This window comes from Salmo salar, chromosome ssa19 (genome assembly GCF_905237065.1).
Source record: "Salmo salar chromosome ssa19, Ssal_v3.1, whole genome shotgun sequence".
NCBI classification, from domain to species: domain Eukaryota; kingdom Metazoa; phylum Chordata; class Actinopteri; order Salmoniformes; family Salmonidae; genus Salmo; species Salmo salar.
This window is the reverse complement of record NC_059460.1, coordinates 48,220,567-48,240,001: the sequence shown is the minus strand read 5'-3', so window position 1 is coordinate 48,240,001 and position 19,435 is coordinate 48,220,567. Positions and strand designations below refer to the sequence as shown.

The 19,435-nt window shown below is 45.3% G+C and overlaps 1 protein-coding gene across 20 annotated transcripts in view; it reads left to right on the top strand.

The window, feature by feature from the left end:
• Positions 1-19,435, top strand: part of LOC106578942 (neurexin-1a) — a 135,190-nt gene that overhangs the window by 46,401 nt on the left and 69,354 nt on the right. For 13 of the 20 annotated variants that reach the window (XM_045702396.1, XM_045702405.1, XM_014158245.2 and 10 more), the window contains 6 exons: positions 3,518-3,665; positions 3,912-4,042; positions 4,480-4,664; positions 5,269-5,336; positions 11,578-11,781; positions 16,212-16,238. In XM_045702396.1, the coding sequence (XP_045558352.1) occupies positions 3,518-3,665; positions 3,912-4,042; positions 4,480-4,664; positions 5,269-5,336; positions 11,578-11,781; positions 16,212-16,238 (763 nt within the window). The remainder of the gene's footprint in view (positions 1-3,517; positions 3,666-3,911; positions 4,043-4,479; positions 4,665-5,268; positions 5,337-11,577; positions 11,782-16,211; positions 16,239-19,435) is intronic. The other 7 variants (XM_045702410.1, XM_014158246.2, XM_045702409.1 and 4 more) reach the window with 1 other exon arrangement.

The following is a 19,435-nucleotide window of genomic DNA, read 5'->3' as shown; positions in this document are numbered from 1 at the left end:
TATACTGGTGTTGATGTTTATACTGGTGTTGATGTTTATACTGGTGTTGATGTTTATACTGGTGTTGATGTTTATACTGGTGTTGATGTTTATACTGGTGTTGATGTTTATACTGGTGTTGATGTTTATACTGGTGTTGATGTTTATACTGGTGTTGATGTTTGTACTGGTGTTGATGTTTATACTGGTGTTGATGTTTATACTGGTGTTGATGTTTATACTGGTGTTGATGTTTATACTGGTGTTGATGTTTATACTGGTGTTGATGTTTATACTGGTGTTGATGTTTATACTGGTGTTGATGTTTATACTGGTGTTGATGTTTATACTGGTGTTGATGTTTATACTGGTGTTGATGTTTATACTGGTGTTGATGTTTATACTGGTGTTGATGTTTATACTGGTGTTGATGTTTATACTGGTGTTGATGTTTATACTGGTGTTGATGTTTATACTGGTGTTGATGTTTATACTGGTGTTGATGTTTATACTGGTGTTGATGTTTATACTGGTGTTGATGTTTATACTGGTGTTGATGTTTATACTGGTGTTGATGTTTATACTGGTGTTGATGTTTATACTGGTGTTGATGTTTATACTGGTGTTGATGTTTATACTGGTGTTGATGTTTATACTGGTGTTGATGTTTATACTGGTGTTGGTGTTTATACTGGTGTTGATGTTTATACTGGTGTTGATGTTTATACTGGTGTTGATGTTTATACTGGTGTTGATGTTTATACTGGTGTTGATGTTTATACTGGTGTTGATGTTTATACTGGTGTTGATGTTTATACTGGTGTTGATGTTTATACTGGTGTTGATGTTTATACTGGTGTTGATGTTTATACTGGTGTTGATGTTTATACTGGTGTTGATGTTTATACTGGTGTTGATGTTTATACTGGTGTTGATGTTTATACTGGTGTTGGTGTTTATACTGGTGTTGATGTTTATACTGGTGTTGATGTTTATACTGGTGTTGATGTTTATACTGGTGTTGATGTTTATACTGGTGTTGATGTTTATACTGGTGTTGATGTTTATACTGGTGTTGATGTTTATACTGGTGTTGATGTTTATACTGGTGTTGATGTTTATACTGGTGTTGATGTTTATACTGGTGTTGATGTTTATACTGGTGTTGGTGTTTATACTGGTGTTGATGTTTATACTGGTGTTGATGTTTATACTGGTGTTGATGTTTATACTGGTGTTGATGTTTATACTGGTGTTGATGTTTATACTGGTGTTGATGTTTATACTGGTGTTGATGTTTATACTGGTGTTGATGTTTATACTGGTGTTGATGTTTATACTGGTGTTGATGTTTATACTGGTGTTGATGTTTATACTGGTGTTGATGTTTATACTGGTGTTGATGTTTATACTGGTGTTGATGTTTATACTGGTGTTGATGTTTATACTGGTGTTGATGTTTATACTGGTGTTGATGTTTATACTGGTGTTGATGTTTATACTGGTGTTGATGTTTATACTGGTGTTGATGTTTATACTGGTGTTGATGTTTATACTGGTGTTGATGTTTATACTGGTGTTGATGTTTATACTGGTGTTGATGTTTATACTGGTGTTGATGTTTATACTGGTGTTGATGTTTATACTGGTGTTGATGTTTATACTGGTGTTGATGTTTATACTGGTGTTGATGTTTATACTGGTGTTGATGTTTATACTGGTGTTGATGTTTATACTGGTGTTGATGTTTATGTGTTGATGTTTATACTGGTGTTGATGTTTATACTGGTGTTGATGTTTATACTGGTGTTGATGTTTATACTGGTGTTGATGTTTATACTGGTGTTGATGTTTATACTGGTGTTGATGTTTATACTGGTGTTGATGTTTATACTGGTGTTGATGTTTATACTGGTGTTGATGTTTATACTGGTGTTGGTGTTTATACTGGTGTTGATGTTTATACTGGTGTTGATGTTTATACTGGTGTTGATGTTTATACTGGTGTTGATGTTTATACTGGTGTTGATGTTTATACTGGTGTTGATGTTTATACTGGTGTTGATGTTTATACTGGTGTTGATGTTTATACTGGTGTTGATGTTTATACTGGTGTTGATGTTTATACTGGTGTTGATGTTGATGTTTATACTGGTGTTGATGTTTATACTGGTGTTGATGTTTATACTGGTGTTGATGTTTATACTGGTGTTGGTGTTTATACTGGTGTTGATGTTTATACTGGTGTTGATGTTTATACTGGTGTTGATGTTTATACTGGTGTTGATGTTGATGTTTATACTGGTGTTGATGTTTATACTGGTGTTGATGTTTATACTGGTGTTGATGTTTATACTGGTGTTGATGTTTGTACTGGTGTTGATGTTTATACTGGTGTTGATGTTTATACTGGTGTTGATGTTTATACTGGTGTTGATGTTTATACTGGTGTTGATGTTTATACTGGTGTTGATGTTTATACTGGTGTTGATGTTTATACTGGTGTTGATGTTTATACTGGTGTTGATGTTTATACTGGTGTTGGTGTTTATACTGGTGTTGATGTTTATACTGGTGTTGATGTTTATACTGGTGTTGATGTTTATACTGGTGTTGATGTTTATACTGGTGTTGATGTTTATACTGGTGTTGATGTTTATACTGGTGTTGATGTTTATACTGGTGTTGATGTTTATACTGGTGTTGATGTTTATACTGGTGTTGGTGTTTATACTGGTGTTGATGTTTATACTGGTGTTGGTGTTTATACTGGTGTTGATGTTTATACTGGTGTTGATGTTTATACTGGTGTTGGTGTTTATACTGGTGTTGATGTTTATACTGGTGTTGATGTTTATACTGGTGTTGATGTTTATACTGGTGTTGATGTTTGTACTGGTGTTGATGTTTATACTGGTGTTGATGTTTATACTGGTGTTGATGTTTATACTGGTGTTGGTGTTTATACTGGTGTTGGTGTTTATACTGGTGTTGATGTTTATACTGGTGTTGATGTTTATACTGGTGTTGATGTTTATACTGGTGTTGATGTTTATACTGGTGTTGATGTTTATACTGGTGTTGATGTTTATACTGGTGTTGATGTTTATACTGGTGTTGATGTTTATACTGGTGTTGATGTTTATACTGGTGTCGGTGTTGATGTTTATACTGGTGTCGGTGTTGATGTTTATACTGGTGTCGGTGTTGATGTTTATACTGGTGTCGGTGTTGATGTTTATACTGGTGTCGGTGTTGATGTTTATACTGGTGTCGGTGTCGGTGTTTATACTGGTGTCGGTGTTTATACTGGTGTCGGTGTTGATGTTTATACTGGTGTCGGTGTTGATGTTTATACTGGTGTCGGTGTTGATGTTTATACTGGTGTCGGTGTTGATGTTTATACTGGTGTCGGTGTTGATGTTTATACTGGTGTCGGTGTTGATGTTTATACTGGTGTCGGTGTTGATGTTTATACTGGTGTCGGTGTTGATGTTCATATTGTGCTGTTTTTCTATTGTTGCCGTTACTGTTGCAGGTGGATTTCTTTGCCATAGAGATGCTGGATGGTCACCTGTACCTTCTATTGGACATGGGCTCAGGAACCACCAAGACCAAGGCCATCGACAGGAAGGTCAACGATGGCGAATGGTACCACGTCGACTTCCAGAGGGACGGACGCTCAGGTATCTGATTTTATTTAACCTTTTTTTAAGTCGATTCAGAGCAATTCTTATTTCCAATGAGGGCCTGGAAAGTGGTCAGTGGAAAGGTAACTTAACCTTTAACATCTGAACCATGTAGCAGACTCATTCCGAGCGACTTACGGTCAGTGTCAGAGCACCCTAGTCACTGATCCCTCTTAACCCTAACCTTGTGTGTGTGTGTGTGTGTGTGTGTGTGTGTGTGTGTGTGTGTGTGCGTGCGTATAGGTACTATCTCAGTGAACTCACAGCGTACAGCATACACCGCTCCAGGGGACAGTGAGATTCTAGACCTGGATGATATCCTGTACCTGGGAGGATTACCGGAGGACCGCCAAGGACTCATCTTCCCTACTGAGGTCTGTGTGTGTGTGCGTGTGAGTGTGTGTGGACGTGTTTAACTATTCTTGTGGGGACCCGAAGTCCCTATGAGAATAGTAAACAAACCTAAATTTGACCAACTGGGGACATTTTGTTAGTCCCCACAAGGTCAAATGCTATTTCTAGGGGGTTTAGGGTTAAGGTTAGAATTAGGTTAAGGGTTAGGATTAGGTTTAGGGTTAGGAGCTAGGGTTAGGTTTAGGGTTAGGAGCTAGGTTTAGGATTAGGGTTAAGGTTAGTTTTTTGGGTTAAGGTTAAGGTTAAGATTAGGGTCTAAGATTTTGAATGGGATTGAATTGTGTGTCCCGACAAGGTTAGCGTGTGTGTGTGTGTGTGTGTGTGTGTGTGTGTGTGTGTGTGTGTGTGTGTGTGTGTGTGTGTGTGTGTGTGTGTAACCTGTCTCTCCTCCCAGTAGGTGTGGACAGCGTTGTTGAACTATGGATATGTGGGCTGTGTGAGAGACCTGTTTGTGGACGGTCAGAGTAAAGACATCCGTCGTCTGGCTGAGGCTCAGAGGGCTGTAGGGGTGAAACCTTCCTGCTCCAGAGAGCCCCCTAAACAGTGTCTGTCCAACCCCTGCCAACACAGCGCCACCTGCAGGTAACACAGCTACTTACTCAAGTCAAGTCTACTGTACAGTATGGGACTATGTTGATGTGTGCTTGACTGTTTCTAAAGGACTTCCTGTACTTTTAACTAGGTTCTAGACAGAGAGAAGACTTGTAGGCATATTTAAACAATGTATTTCATGTCAATAAAGCACCTTGAATTGACCCTTCGCTAAGCCCGCCCCAGGATTTTGGACAACCAATCTCAGTGCTTCGGTGGACAACTGTCTCCAAATGTATGTTAGCTAGGTTAGTTAGCTATATTATGAATATAATTCTCATCTGGTGTCATCAAGTGTAATGGCAGTCCACCACAACTTCCCAGAGAGTCTCCTGATTAGCGATGGGTAGTGTGTGTTTAATTTTATTGTGTGTTAAAACAACAGTTTGAGATCATTGTGAGGTTTTTTCCCAGTGGTTGAATGGGGATTTGGGCTCCCCTGAATTCTTTTTTACCGAAGTAGCAACAGTAACCAAGGAGGCGGGGCTTAGCGAATGGTGAATTGAGGAATTACAGTGTATCTGTAGTTTGATCTACTCTGGCATGACCCTTGACTTGACCATTGACCTTTAACCCCAACTTCTGACCTCTGCAGGGAGGGCTGGAACAGATATGTGTGTGACTGCTCTGGGACCGGATACCTGGGACGGGCCTGTGAGAGAGGTGAGGAGAGGGGGAAAGAGGGACGGATGGAGAGAGGGGGCGGAGGGAGGGATGGAGAGAGGGGGCGGAGGGAGGGATGGAGAGAGGGGGAGGAGGGATGGATGGAGGGAGGGGTGGAGAGTGAGGGGAGGAGGGAAGGATGGAGAGAGGAGGGAGGGATGGAGAGGGGGGAGGGATGAGAGAAAGATGGAGAGGGGGAGGGATGAGAGAGAGGGGCGAAGGGGAGGATGGAGAAAGGGGGGAAGGAGGGAGGGATGGAGAGAGGAGGGAGGAGGGAAAGATGGAGAGGGATGAGAGAGAGGGGCGAAGGGAAGGATGGAGAGAGGGGGAAGGAGGGAGGGATGGAGATGGAGGGTAGGAGGGAGGGATGGAGAGAGGGGGGTAGGAGGTAGAGATGGAGGTGAGAGGGATGGAGAGAGGGGGAGGAGGGAGGGATGGATGGAGAGGGGCACTGTGAGGGATGAAAGAGAGGGGAGGAGGGAGGGATGGAGAGAGAGCGGAGGAGGGAGAGGGGGGAGGGATGAGAGAGGGGCGAAGGGAAGGATGGAGGGAGGGATGGAGAGAAGATGGAGGGTAGGAGGGATGGAGAGAGGGGGCAGAGGGAGGGATGGAGAGAGGGGGGTAGGAGGTAGAGATGGAGAGAGAGGAGGAGGGAGGGATGGAGAGAGGGGGTGGGATGGAGAGAGAAGGAGGAGGGAGGGATGGAGAGAGGGGGAGGAGAGAGGGGAGGAGAGAGAGATGGAGAGAGGGGGGAGGGGGCAGAGGGAGGGATGGAGAGAGGGGGTGGGATGGAGAGAGGGGGAGGGAGGAGGGATGGAGAGAGGGGGGTGGGGGCAGAGGGAGGGGTGGAGAGAGGGGGTGGGATGGAGAGAGGAGGATGGAGAGAGGGGGAGGGAAGAGGGATGGAGAGAGGGGGAGGGAAGAGGGATGGAGAGAGGGGGAGGGAGGAGGGATGGAGAGAGAGATGGAGAGAGGGGGAGGGAAGAGGGATGGAGAGAGGGGGAGGGAAGAGGGATGGAGAGAGAGATGGAGAGAGGGGGAGGGAAGAGGGATGGAGAGAGGGGGAGGGAGGAGGGATGGGGAGATGGAGAGAGGGGGAGGGAGGAGGGATGGAGAGAGGGGGAGGAGGGGTGTTATTTAATATCTGGTTTATTTAAAGCATTGTATGTATAGTTATTAAACAGTCATACTGAACCAGTAAAACATAGAACAGATATTAAATAGACAGGCCAAGAGGGATGAAAGAAGATTGAGTGAGGGATGGATGGATGAATAGAATCCCTAAGAGACTGAGAGAAAGATGAAGTGAGAGACAGTTTGGAGAAAAGAAAAGAGAGACGATGAGTCAAAGAGAGGGAGGAGAGAGATCATGGCGTCAGTGTGAAGCAGCGGATTCTGTTACCACGATAATTATTAGTCTTCCCATATCTAACAAACACACACACCTCAGATCTGTCCTCTATAGGGAGATTAAAATTGAACAATTTGTGTGAGAGAGAGAGAGAGAGAGAGAGAGAGAGAGAGAGAGAGAGAGAGAGAATCAGCCTCAGTAACTGGTGGTTCAGTAGAAGGATGGACAGATGGAGAAACAGTTGGAGAGAGTGATTGCTCCCACCTTCTACCTGTGGTTTTACCTCTCTCATTCTCTCTCCCATCTCTCTCCATCCATCCTTCCCTCTCTCTTTTTGTTCCAAATATTCTCTCAGATCTGTTTGTTTCTTCAGTTTTATTCCAGAGCAGTCGTCACAAGGACACGTATCACACTTACTGCCTTCATCAGCATCCCTCCTTCTCCATCTCCCATCTCTCTCTCGCTCCCTCTCTACCCCCCTCTTTCGCTCTCTCTCCCTCCCTCTCTACCCCCCTCTTTCACTCTCTCTCTCTCTCTCTCTACCCCCCTCTTTCTCTATTTTTCTCCCTCTCTCTCTCTCAATTCAATTCAAGGGCTTTATTGGCATGGGAAACATGTTATCATTGCCAAAGCAAGTGAAATAGATAATTAACAAAAGTGAAATAAACAATAAAATTAACTCTCTCTACCCCCCCTCTCTCATTCTCTCTCTCTCTCTCTCTCTCTTTATTTAACCTTCATTTAACTAGGCAAGTCAGCTAAGAACAAATTGTTATTTACAATGACGACATACCAAAAGGCAAAAGGCCTCCTGCGGGGACGGCGGCTGGGATTAAAAATCTAAAATAAATACAATATAAATATAGGACAAAACACACATCACGACGAGAGACACCACAACACTACATAAAGAGAGACCTAAGACAACAACACAGCAAGGCAGCAACACATGACAACACAGCATGGTAGCAACACAACATAACAACAGCATGGTAGCAACACAACATTGTGGCAGCACAAACATGGTACAAACATTATTGGGCACGGACAACAGCACAAAGGTCAATTAAGTAGAGACAACAATACATCACGCGAAGGAGCCACAACTGTCAGTAAGAGTGTCCATGATTGAGTCTTTGAATGAAGAGATTGAGATAAAACTGTCCAATTTGAGTTCCAGTCGCTAGCTGCAGCGAACTGAAAAGAGGAGCGACCCAGTGATGTTTGTGCTTTGGGGACCTTTAACAGAATGTGACTGGCAGAACGGGTGTTGAATGAGGGCTGCAGTAGATATCTCAGATAGGAGGGAGTGAGGCCTAAGAGGGTTTTATAAATAAGCATCAACCAGTGGGTCTTGCGACAGGTATACAGAGATGACCAGTTTACAGAGGAGTACAGAGTGCAGTGATGTGTCCTATAAGGAGCATTGGTGGCAAATCTGAAAGCCGAATGGTAAAGAACATCCAGCCACTCGAGAGCACTCTTACCTGCCGATCTATAAATTATGTCTCTGTACTCTAGCATGGGTAGGAAGGTCATCTGAATCAGGGTTCGTTTGGCAGCTGGGGTGAAAGAGGAGCGATTGCGATAGAGGAAACCAAGTCTAGATTTCACCTTAGACTACAGCTTGGATATGTGCTGAGAGAAGGACAGTGTACCGTCCCGCCATACTCCCAAGTACTTGTATAAGGTGACTACCTCAAGTTCTAGAACCTCAGAGGTAGTAATCACACCTGTGGGGAGAGGGGAATTCTTCTTACCAAACCACATGACATTTGTTTGGTAGGTGTTCAGAACAAGGTTAAGGGCAGAGAAAGTTTGTTTTAGAGCATTTAACACAAAAGGGAGGGGCCAGCTGAGTATAAGACTATCATCTGCATATAAATATATATAAATAAATGGATGAGAGAGCTTCCTACTGCCTGAGCTATGTTGTTGATGTAAATTGAGGAGAGCGTGGGACCTAGGATCGAGCCTTGGGGTACTCCCTTGATGACAGGCAGTGGCTGAGACAGCAGATGTTCTGACTTTCTACACTGCACTCTTTGAGAGCAGTAGTTAGCAAACCAGGCCAAAGACACCTCAGAGACACCAATACACCAATACCAACCCACTAGAATGGAATGGTCTACCATATCAAAAGCTTTGGCCGAGTAAATATAAATAGCAGCACAACATTGCTTAGAATCAAGGGCAATGGTGACATCATTGAGGATCTTTAATGTTGTAGTGACACATACATAACCTGAGCGGAAATCAGATTGCATATCCGAGAGAATACTATAGACATCAAGAAAGCCAGTCAGTTTATTATTGACAAGTTTTTCCAACACTTTTGATAAACAGAGCAAAATAGAAATATGGCTATAACAGTTATGATCAGCTTGATCTCCCCCTTTAAATAAAGGACACACCGTGGCTGCCTTCCAAGCAATGGGAACCTCCCCAAAGAGGAGAGACAGGTTAAAAAGGTCAGAGGAAGGCTTGGTGATGATAGGGGCTGCAACCTTAAAGAAGAAAGGGTCTAAACCATCTGACCCAGATAGTTTTTTGGGGGTCAAGTTTAAGGAGCTCCTTTAGCACCTCAGACTCAGTGACTGTCTGCAGGGAGAAACTTTGTAGCGGGGCAGGGAGAAAACAGGATCGGGGCTAGTCGCACTATAAGTGCTGGGAGGTGAGAAAATGTTGGACGGGCAAGTAGGCATGGCTGAGTCAAATAGGAATCCTGATTTAATGAAGTGGTGATTAAATAGCTCAGCCATACGCGTCTTGTCAGTAACAACCACATCATCAACATTAAGGGAGATGGGCAGCTGTGATGAGGAGGGTTTATTCTCCAGGTCTTTAACCGTTTTCCAGAACTTCTTGGGGTTACACCCACAGAGAGAGAACTGCTCCTTAAAGGAACTAACTTTGGCCTTCCGGACAGCCTGAGCACACTTATTTCTGAGTATTTGTGTACCGAGCCTTTCGCCAAATTATGTTCTTGAGGTGGAATAACTCTGCCAGATCACAGTCAAACCAGGGACTGAACCTGTTTTTCATTCTCATTTTCTTTATGGGGGTGTGCATGTTAACAATACCACTGAAAATATCAAAAAAGAAAGTCCAAGCGTCTTCGACAGAGCTGATTCAATACCAATTTACAGAGGCCAGGTTATGAAGGAAGGCTTGCTCATTAAAGTTTTTTAGCAAGTGTCTTTGTGAGGATAACATCAAGGAGAGTAGCCTTTTCTGGGTGTTTGGCGTCATACCTTGTGGGACTGGTAATAATCTGAGATAGATTTAGGGAGTCCTATTGCTTTAGGACTTGGTCAGGTGTTTTTAGCATGTCCCAGTTTAGGTCACCAAGCAGGACAAATTCAGACTTAGTGTAAGGAATTCAGACTTAGTGTAAGGGGCCAGGGGAGAGCTTAGGGCAGGTAGGGTACAGGCTGGTGCTGATGGTGGACGATAACACCCAGCAACAGTCAACAAAGAGCTATTTGAAAGTTTAATGCTTAAAACCAGCAAATCAAATTGTTTGGTGGACTTGGTAGAGACAACAGAGCACTGAAGGTGATCCTTGGTAAAGATTGCCACTCCACCACCTTTGGAAGATCTGTCTTGCCTGAAAAAGTTAGAAACGGACAGGTTAACATCAGTGTTCAAAACTCTCTTTCATAACTACGTCTCAGTAATGACCAACAACATCTGGATTGGAGCTGTGAACCCACACTTTCAATTGATACATTTTAGGTAATAAGCTACTAGTGTTAACGTACAGAACCCCCTCCCCCCTCTCTCTACACCCCCTCTTTCTCTCTCTCCCCCTCTCGCTCTCTCCTCATCTCTCTTTCTCTCTACCCCCCTCTTTCTCTCTCTTTCCCCCCTCTCTCTCGCTCTCTCTTTCTTTCAGGTGTTCTGCTGAAGCAACATTTTCTCATTTAATTTAGTCAGCTGTTAAGAAATTACTCAAACGTGTGCGTTTGTGTGGGTGTTAGTTATGTTATCATGATGTAACAGGCTAACCTCCCAGTTAATGAGGATTCATTAGCATTTTAGCTTTTCACCCGCTCTTCCTCTCTCTTTCTCCCTCCCTATCTCTCCTTCCTCTCTCTCCTTCTCCCTCTCTCTCCCCTTCTCCCTATCTATCCTATCTCTCCTTCTCCCTATATCTCCTTCGTTCCCTCCTTGCTCGCTTTACTGAGCACTCTTCTGTTCCCTCTGAAATGCACTCACTTATTCACACACACACACTGAGCTCATCAGTATTCATGAGACCTCTCTCTTCCTGTTCTCTTGTTTTTGCCTCCAACGGTATCCCACACAGAGAGAGAGCAAGAGAGAGAGAGAGAGAGAGAGAGAGCGAGAGAGAGAGCGAGAGAGAGAGCGAGAGAGAGAGAGCGAGAGAGAGAGAGCGAGAGCGAGAGAGCGAGAAAGAGGATTGAAGGACCAGAGAAAGGTAGAGGCAGAGGAACAAATATAGAACCATCTCTCTCTCAGCGGAAAACAGCTTTGAATTGAATATTTTCTGGAATTTAAGTCAAACTGGAGACACTGGTTTGATCTGCTTTGATGTGGTCTCATCTGGACTGGTCTGGACTGGTCTGGACTTCTCTGGACTGGTCTGGACTTCTCTGGACTGGGCTGGACTGGACTGCTCTAGACTGCTCTGGTCTGGACTGGTCTGGACTGCTCTGGTCTGGACTGGTCTGGACTTCTCTGGACTGGACTGCTCTGGTCTGGACTGCTCTGGTCTGGACTGGACTGCTCTGGTCTGGACTGCTCTGGTCTGGACTGGTCTGGACTGCTCTGGTCTGGACTGCTCTGGTCTGGACTGCTCTGGACTGGACTGGTCTTTTCTGGTCACTGCCTGATATTAACATCTTCCCCTCCTCCCCCCTCTAGATGCGACCATCCTATCCTATGATGGTAGTAAGTTCATGAAGGTCCAGTTGCCCGTATCGATGCACACCGAAGCAGAGGATGTGTCGCTACGGTTTCGCTCCCAGCGGGCCTACGGTGTTCTCATGGCAACAACATCACGGAACTCAGCCGACACGCTCCGACTGGAGCTGGATGGTGGTCGTGTCCGACTCACTGTCAACCTAGGTACACACACACATACACTGTCAACCTAGTTACACACACATACACTGTCAACCTAGGTACACACACACATACACTGTCAACCTAGTTACACACACATACACTGTCAACCTAGGTACACACACACATACACTGTCAACCTAGGTACACACACATACACTGTCAACCTAGTTACACACACATACACTGTCAACCTAGGTACACACACACATACACTGTCAACCTAGGTACACACATACAAACACTGTCAACCTAGGTACACACATACAAACACTGTCAACCTAGGTACACACATACAAACACTGTCAACCTAGGTACACACACACATACACTGTCAACCTAGGTACACACACACATACACTGTCAACCTAGGTACACACACATACACTGTCAACCTAGGTACACACACACATACACTGTCAACCTAGGTACACACACATACACTGTCAACCTAGGTACACACACACATACACTGTCAACCTAGGTACACACACACATACACTGTCAACCTAGGTACACACACACATACACTGTCAACCTAGGTACACACACACATACACTGTCAACCTAGGTACACACACATACACTGTCAACCTAGGTACACACACACATACACTGTCAACCTAGTTACACACACACATACACTGTCAACCTAGTTACACACACACATACACTGTCAACCTAGGTACACACACACATACACTGTCAACCTAGGTACACACACACATACACTGTCAACCTAGTTACACACACATACACTGTCAACCTAGGTACACACACATACACTGTCAACCTAGGTACACACACATACACTGTCAACCTAGTTACACACACATACACTGTCAACCTAGTTACACACACACATACACTGTCAACCTAGTTACACACACACATACACTGTCAACCTAGTTACACACACATATACACTGTCAACCTAGTTACACACACACACACACACACACTGTCAACCTAGGTACACACACACATACACTGTCAACCTAGGTACACACACACATACACTGTCAACCTAGGTACACACACACATACACTGTCAACCTAGGTACACACACACATACACTGTCAACCTAGGTACACACACACATACACTGTCAACCTAGTTACACACACATACACTGTCAACCTAGTTACACACACATACACTGTCAACCTAGTTACACACACACATACACTGTCAACCTAGTTACACACACATATACACTGTCAACCTAGTTACACACACACATACACTGTCAACCTAGGTACACACACATACACTGTCAACCTAGTTACACACACACATACACTGTCAACCTAGTTACACACACATATACACTGTCAACCTAGTTACACACACATATACACTGTCAACCTAGTTACACACACACATACACTGTCAACCTAGTTACACACACATACACTGTCAACCTAGTTACACACACATACACTGTCAACCTAGGTACACACACACACACTGTCAACCTAGTTACACACACACATACACTGTCAACCTAGGTACACACACACACATACACTGTCAACCTAGGTACACACACACATACACTGTCAACCTAGGTACACACACACATACACTGTCAACCTAGGTACACACACACATACACTGTCAACCTAGTTACACACACATACACTGTCAACCTAGTTACACACACATACACTGTCAACCTAAGTACACACACACAGTAGGCCTATACCCACACTCTGTAAACCTGAGTACACAGTAGGCCTATACCAAAACACTGTAAACCTAAGTACACAGTAGGCCTATACCCAAACACTGTAAACCTAAGCACACAGTAGGCCTATACCCACACTATGTAAACCTAAGTACACAGTAGGCCTATACCCAAACACTGTAAACCTAAGCACACAGTAGGCCTTTACCAAAACACTGTAAACCTAAGCACACAGTAGACCTATACCCAAACACTGTAAACCTAAGTACACAGTAGAACTATACCCAAACACTGTAAACCTAAGCACACAGTAGGCCTATACCCATACACTGTAAACCTAAGCACACAGTAGGCCTATACCCACACACTGTAAACCTAAGTACACAGTAGGCCTATACCCAAACACTGTAAACCTAAGTACACAGTAGGCCTATACCCAAACACTGTAAACCTAAGTACACAGTAGGCCTATACCCACACACTGTAAACCTAAGTACACAGTAGGCCTATACCCAAACACTGTAAACCTAAGTACACAGTAGGCCTATACCCAAACACTGTAAACCTAAGTACACAGTAGGCCTATACCCACACACTGTAAACCTAAGTACACAGTAGGCCTATACCCAAACACTGTAAACCTAAGCACACAGTAGGCCTATACCCAAACACTGTAAACCTAAGCACACAGTAGGACTATACCCACACACTGTAAACCTAAGCACACAGTAGGCCTATACCCAAACACTGTAAACCTAAGTACACAGTAGGCCTATACCCACACACTGTAAACCTAAGCACACAGTAGGCCTATACCCAAACACTGTAAACCTAAGTACACAGTAGACCTATACCCACACACTGTAAACCTAACCACACAGTAGGCATATACCCAAACACTGTAAACCTAAGCACACAGTAGGCCTATACCCAAACACTGTAAACCTAAGCACACAGTAGGCCTATACCCAAACACTGTAAACCTAAGCACACAGTAGGCCTATACCCAAACACTGTAAACCTAAGCACACAGTAGACCTAAACCCACACACTGTAAACCTAAGCACACAGTAGGCCTATACCCAAACACTGTAAACCTAAGCACACAGTAGGCCTATACCCACACTCTGTAAACCTAAGTACACAGTAGGCCTATACCCAAACACTGTAAACCTAAGCACACAGTAGACCTATACCCACACACTGTAAACCTAAGTACACAGTAGGCCTATACCCAAACACTGTAAACCTAAGCACACAGTAGGCCTATACCCAAACACTGTAAACCTAAGCACACAGTAGGCCTATACCCAAACACTGTAAACCTAAGCACACAGTAGGCCTATACCCAAACACTGTAAACCTAAGCACACAGTAGGCCTATACCCAAACACTGTAAACCTAAGCACACAGTAGACCTATACCCACACACTGTAAACCTAAGCACACAGTAGGCCTATACCCAAACACTGTAAACCTAAGCACACAGTAGGCCTATACCCACACACTGTAAACCTAAGTACACAGTAGACCTATACCCAAACACTGTAAACCTAAGCACACAGTAGGCCTATACCCAAACACTGTAAACCTAAGCACACAGTAGGCCTATACCCAACCACTGTAAACCTAAGCACACAGTAGGCTTATACCCAAACACTGTAAACCTAAGCACACAGTAGGCCTATACCCACACTCTGTAAACCTAAGTACACAGTAGGCCTATACCCAACCACTGTAAACCTAAGCACACAGTAGGCCTATACCCACACTCTGTAAACCTAAGTACACAGTAGGCCTATACCCACACTCTGTAAACCTAAGCACACAGTAGGCCTATACCCAAACACACTCAAACATAACCTGAGAGCAGAGCACATGTACATTGAGCTAAACCCAGATCTGCTATTACACACACACACACACACACACACACACACACACACACACACACACACACACACACACACACACACACACACACACACACACACACACTTACATTGTTGTATTGTAATATATGTTTGGTGTGTGTATTGTTGAACAGAGGGTTGGTACTCCCGGTCCGAGGCTGCATTCCCTGCTCACTCCCAGATGACCACTGCACCCCTACACACGCACACACACAAATACACACAGAACACACACACACACAGAGACACACACGCACACACACACACTCAGCAATAGATGCAGGGGTGTGTGTTGGTCTCTGGCTGTAGCATCTGCGTCTCTGCTGTGGTTGACAACACCCGACACACTGAGGTATTATGGGAACCATGACCTCTGACCTCCCATGTTCCTCTGCTCCACCAGGGGCGGGATTTGGTGCTCTGTTGCTAGGTGACAGAAATATGGGGCCACGCCCACCTCAGTGTCCTGATATTATGGATGTTATGGTCACGGAGGCTGTCACTCTGACCAGAGTAGCCAATGACACACAGGTTACACTGAGACCTCTCGCTCTCCCTCAGCCAATTACAGAGCAAGACAATTCAGAGATTCATCAATCTTATTTGCTGGATTCTCAGTGCTACCATGTCATTCGCTCAGAGCAGATAGCAGAAAGCCCTATCCTCTGTTTTGGTTGGCCAATAACCCCCTCCCAGCTTGCCCTCAGAAGGCGGGGAGAGTGTGTGTTCTCAGCGAGGTGTGTGTGTGGAGTGTGTTGGTGTGTTTGTCCCCAGCGCGTGGAGTTGTTCGTTTGTGCAGTGTTAACCCTCTGCTCTGCTCTCCCTCCAGACTGTATCAGGATTAACTGTACTGCCAGTAAGTCACGCTCCATCTCACACTACCTCTGTGTGTGTGTGTGACTGTGTGTTTGATTCTGCTAGAGTCCAGGGTTATTAAGGCAGCCATTTTAGAGATAATGTAGAGAGTGAGGAAAAGGGGGGCGGGGGTGAGGTGAGAGGGGGAACAGGAAAAGGGGGGGTGTTAGTGAATGAGGTGAGAGGGGGAACAGGAAAAGGGGGGGTGTTAGTGAATGAGGTGAGAGGGGGAACAGGAAAAGGGGGGGTGTTAGTGAATGAGGTGAGAGGGGTAACAGGAAAAGGGGGGTGTTAGTGAATGAGGTGAGAGGGGGAACAGGGAAAAGGGGGGTGTTAGTGAATGAGGTGAGAGGGGGAACAGGAAAAGGGGGGGTGTTAGTGAATGAGGTGAGAGGGGGAACAGGAAAAGGGGGGTGTTAGTGAATGAGGTGAGAGGGGGAACAGGAAAAAGGGGGGGTGTTAGTGAATGAGGTGAGAGGGGTAACAGGAAAAAAGGGGGGGTGTTAGTGAATGAGGTGAGAGGGGGAACAGGAAAAGGGGGGGTGTTAGTGAATGAGGTGAGAGGGGGAACAGGAAAAGGGAGGGTGTTAGTGAATGAGGTGAGAGGGGGAACAGGAAAAGGGAGGGTGTTAGTGAATGAGGTGAGAGGGGGAACAGGAAAAGGGGGGGGTGTTAGTGAATGAGGTGAGAGGGGGAACAGGAAAAGGGAGGGTGTTAGTGAATGAGGTGAGAGGGGGAACAGGAAAGGGGGGGGGTGTTAGTGAATGAGGTGAGAGGGGGAACAGGAAAAGGGGGGGGTGTTAGTGAATGAGGTGAGAGGGGGAACAGGAAAAGGGAGGGTGTTAGTGAATGAGGTGAGAGGGGGAACAGGAAAAGGGGGGGTGTTAGTGAATGAGGTGAGAGGGGGAACAGGAAAAGGGAGGGTGTTAGTGAATGAGGTGAGAGGGGGAACAGGAAAAGGGAGGGTGTTAGTGAATGAGGTGAGAGGGGGAACAGGAAAAGGGAGGGTGTTAGTGAATGAGGTGAGAGGGGGAACAGGAAAAGGGAGGGTGTTAGTGAATGAGGTGAGAGGGGGAACAGGAAAAGGGGGGGTGTTAGTGAATGAGGTGAGAGGGGGAACAGGAAAAGGGAGGGTGTTAGTGAATGAGGTGAGAGGGGGAACAGGAAAAGGGAGGGTGTTAGTGAATGAGGTGAGAGGGGGAACAGGAAAAGGGAGGGTGTTAGTGAATGAGGTGAGAGGGGGAACAGGAAAAGGGAGGGTGTTAGTGAATGAGGTGAGAGGGGGAACAGGAAAAGGGGTGAGGTACACAGGGAAGAGCGAGAAGAACCAAGGAAAAAGAGAACGAGAGAGAGAGAGGTGTACAGAGGAGTGTGGGGGGGTGGAGTTCCGTCACGGGGATGGACTGAAAGCTTCTCAGGGCTTCCAGATAATTATGTCTCCTTCATGCTGAAAGTAAAAGATACTCTATCCCTCCATCCTTTTTCTTCCCTTCCTTCCTCCCTCCCTCCCTCCCTCCCTCCCTCCATCCATCCATCCACCCCTCCCTCCCTCTGAGTGCTTTGTTTGTCTGTAGGCTGTGGTGAGGTGAGCTCTGTGTGTGTGTTTGTCTGTAGGCTGTGGTGAGGTGAGCTCTGTGTGTGTGTTTGTCTGTAGGCTGTGGTGAGGTGAGCTCTGTGTGTGTGTTTGTCTGTAGGCTGTGGTGAGGTGAGCTCTGTGTGTGTGTTTGTCTGTAGGCTGTGGTGAGGTGAGCTCTGTGTGTGTGTTTGTCTGTAGGCTGTGGTGAGGTGAGCTCTGCGTGTGTGTTTGTCTGTAGGCTGTGGTGAGGTGAGCTCTGTGTGTCGGCATCCTGGTACTGACAAAGGGAGGTGTTGCCATGGGAACATAACTAGACAACTTGTCTATGTCTATCGGCAGTATGTAACATAATGCTTTTTAGAAGCATAGAAACCGTAAAAGGTTTTATTCAGATTTTCTAATGATCCTGAGTTATTATCAGCCATTTGGAGTAAAAACCAAACTGCTATTGAAAAAGCTTAATATTAGGAGTTGATTATTAAACATGACAAGAGTTCGTACAACTCAGTAAAGACAATATTACATACATTTCATTTGTATATGTTCCATCTATAGACAATTTGTTCCGCAAATTAGTCACTCTTCCATGACCATATTTCATGTCCTGTGTGTGTGTGTGTGTGTGTGTGTGTGTGTGTGTGTGTGTGTGTGTGTGTGTGTGTGTGTGTGTGTGTGTGTGTGTGTGTGTGTGTGTGTGTGTGTGTGTGTGTGTGTGTGTGTACATGTGTGTGTACATGTGCGTGTGTGTGTCCTGGCTGTTCTCAGGTTGGCATGGATCACTGCCTCATTCTCACATCAGCCCATTCACCCCAACAGTGTGCGGTCACACACACACACACACACACACACAAAAAACCACCAATCTCAGGCAGTGATCCATGGTAACGGGATGAGATATTTGTGCCCAGAGCACAGCTGAGACTCCTCAGGGGAGCCCTCTGTCCTCTCCTGAAAACGAATCACACCTACACTCACACACACACATACCTCACCTACACATGCATGTACACAGAGACCTCACACGTGGCAATATGATGTGTGTGTGTGTGTGTGTGTGTGTGTGTGTGTGTGTGTGTGTGTGTGTGTGTGTGTGTGTGTGTGTGTGTGTGTGTGTGTCATGGTGCTGCCATTTCCCACAGCTGAATCTGTCAGGCTGTTTACCTCTCATCTTCTCATTCCTCCTATAGCTTATCAACCCCCCCCCCCTACACACACTGACACTCTGGTCTATCCTGGTGAGGGAGAGAGACTCACAACACTCCCCAGAGATCGCCTTCAACAGAAACTACAGAGAGAAAATGAGGAGAGAGAGAGAGGGACGAAAGGAGAGGGAAATGGAGAGAGAGAGAAGGGGAAGGAGAGAGATGGATGGAGAGGTAATGAGAGAGAAATGGACAGAGAGAAAGGGGGAAGGAGAGAGAGAGAGATAGATGGAGAGAGTTCCTCCGGCTGTATTACAGCTCTATGTCCCTCTTGCTACAGAGCTGAGTATCTAGTGCCACCATGTGGTCAGATAGGGTAGGACACTGTGGCAGGAGACATGGTGGAGAATGTGTGTGTCTGTTTGTGAGCGCGTGCCTGCCTGCATGTGTGCATGTGTTAACCCTTCGTGTGGGTGTGTG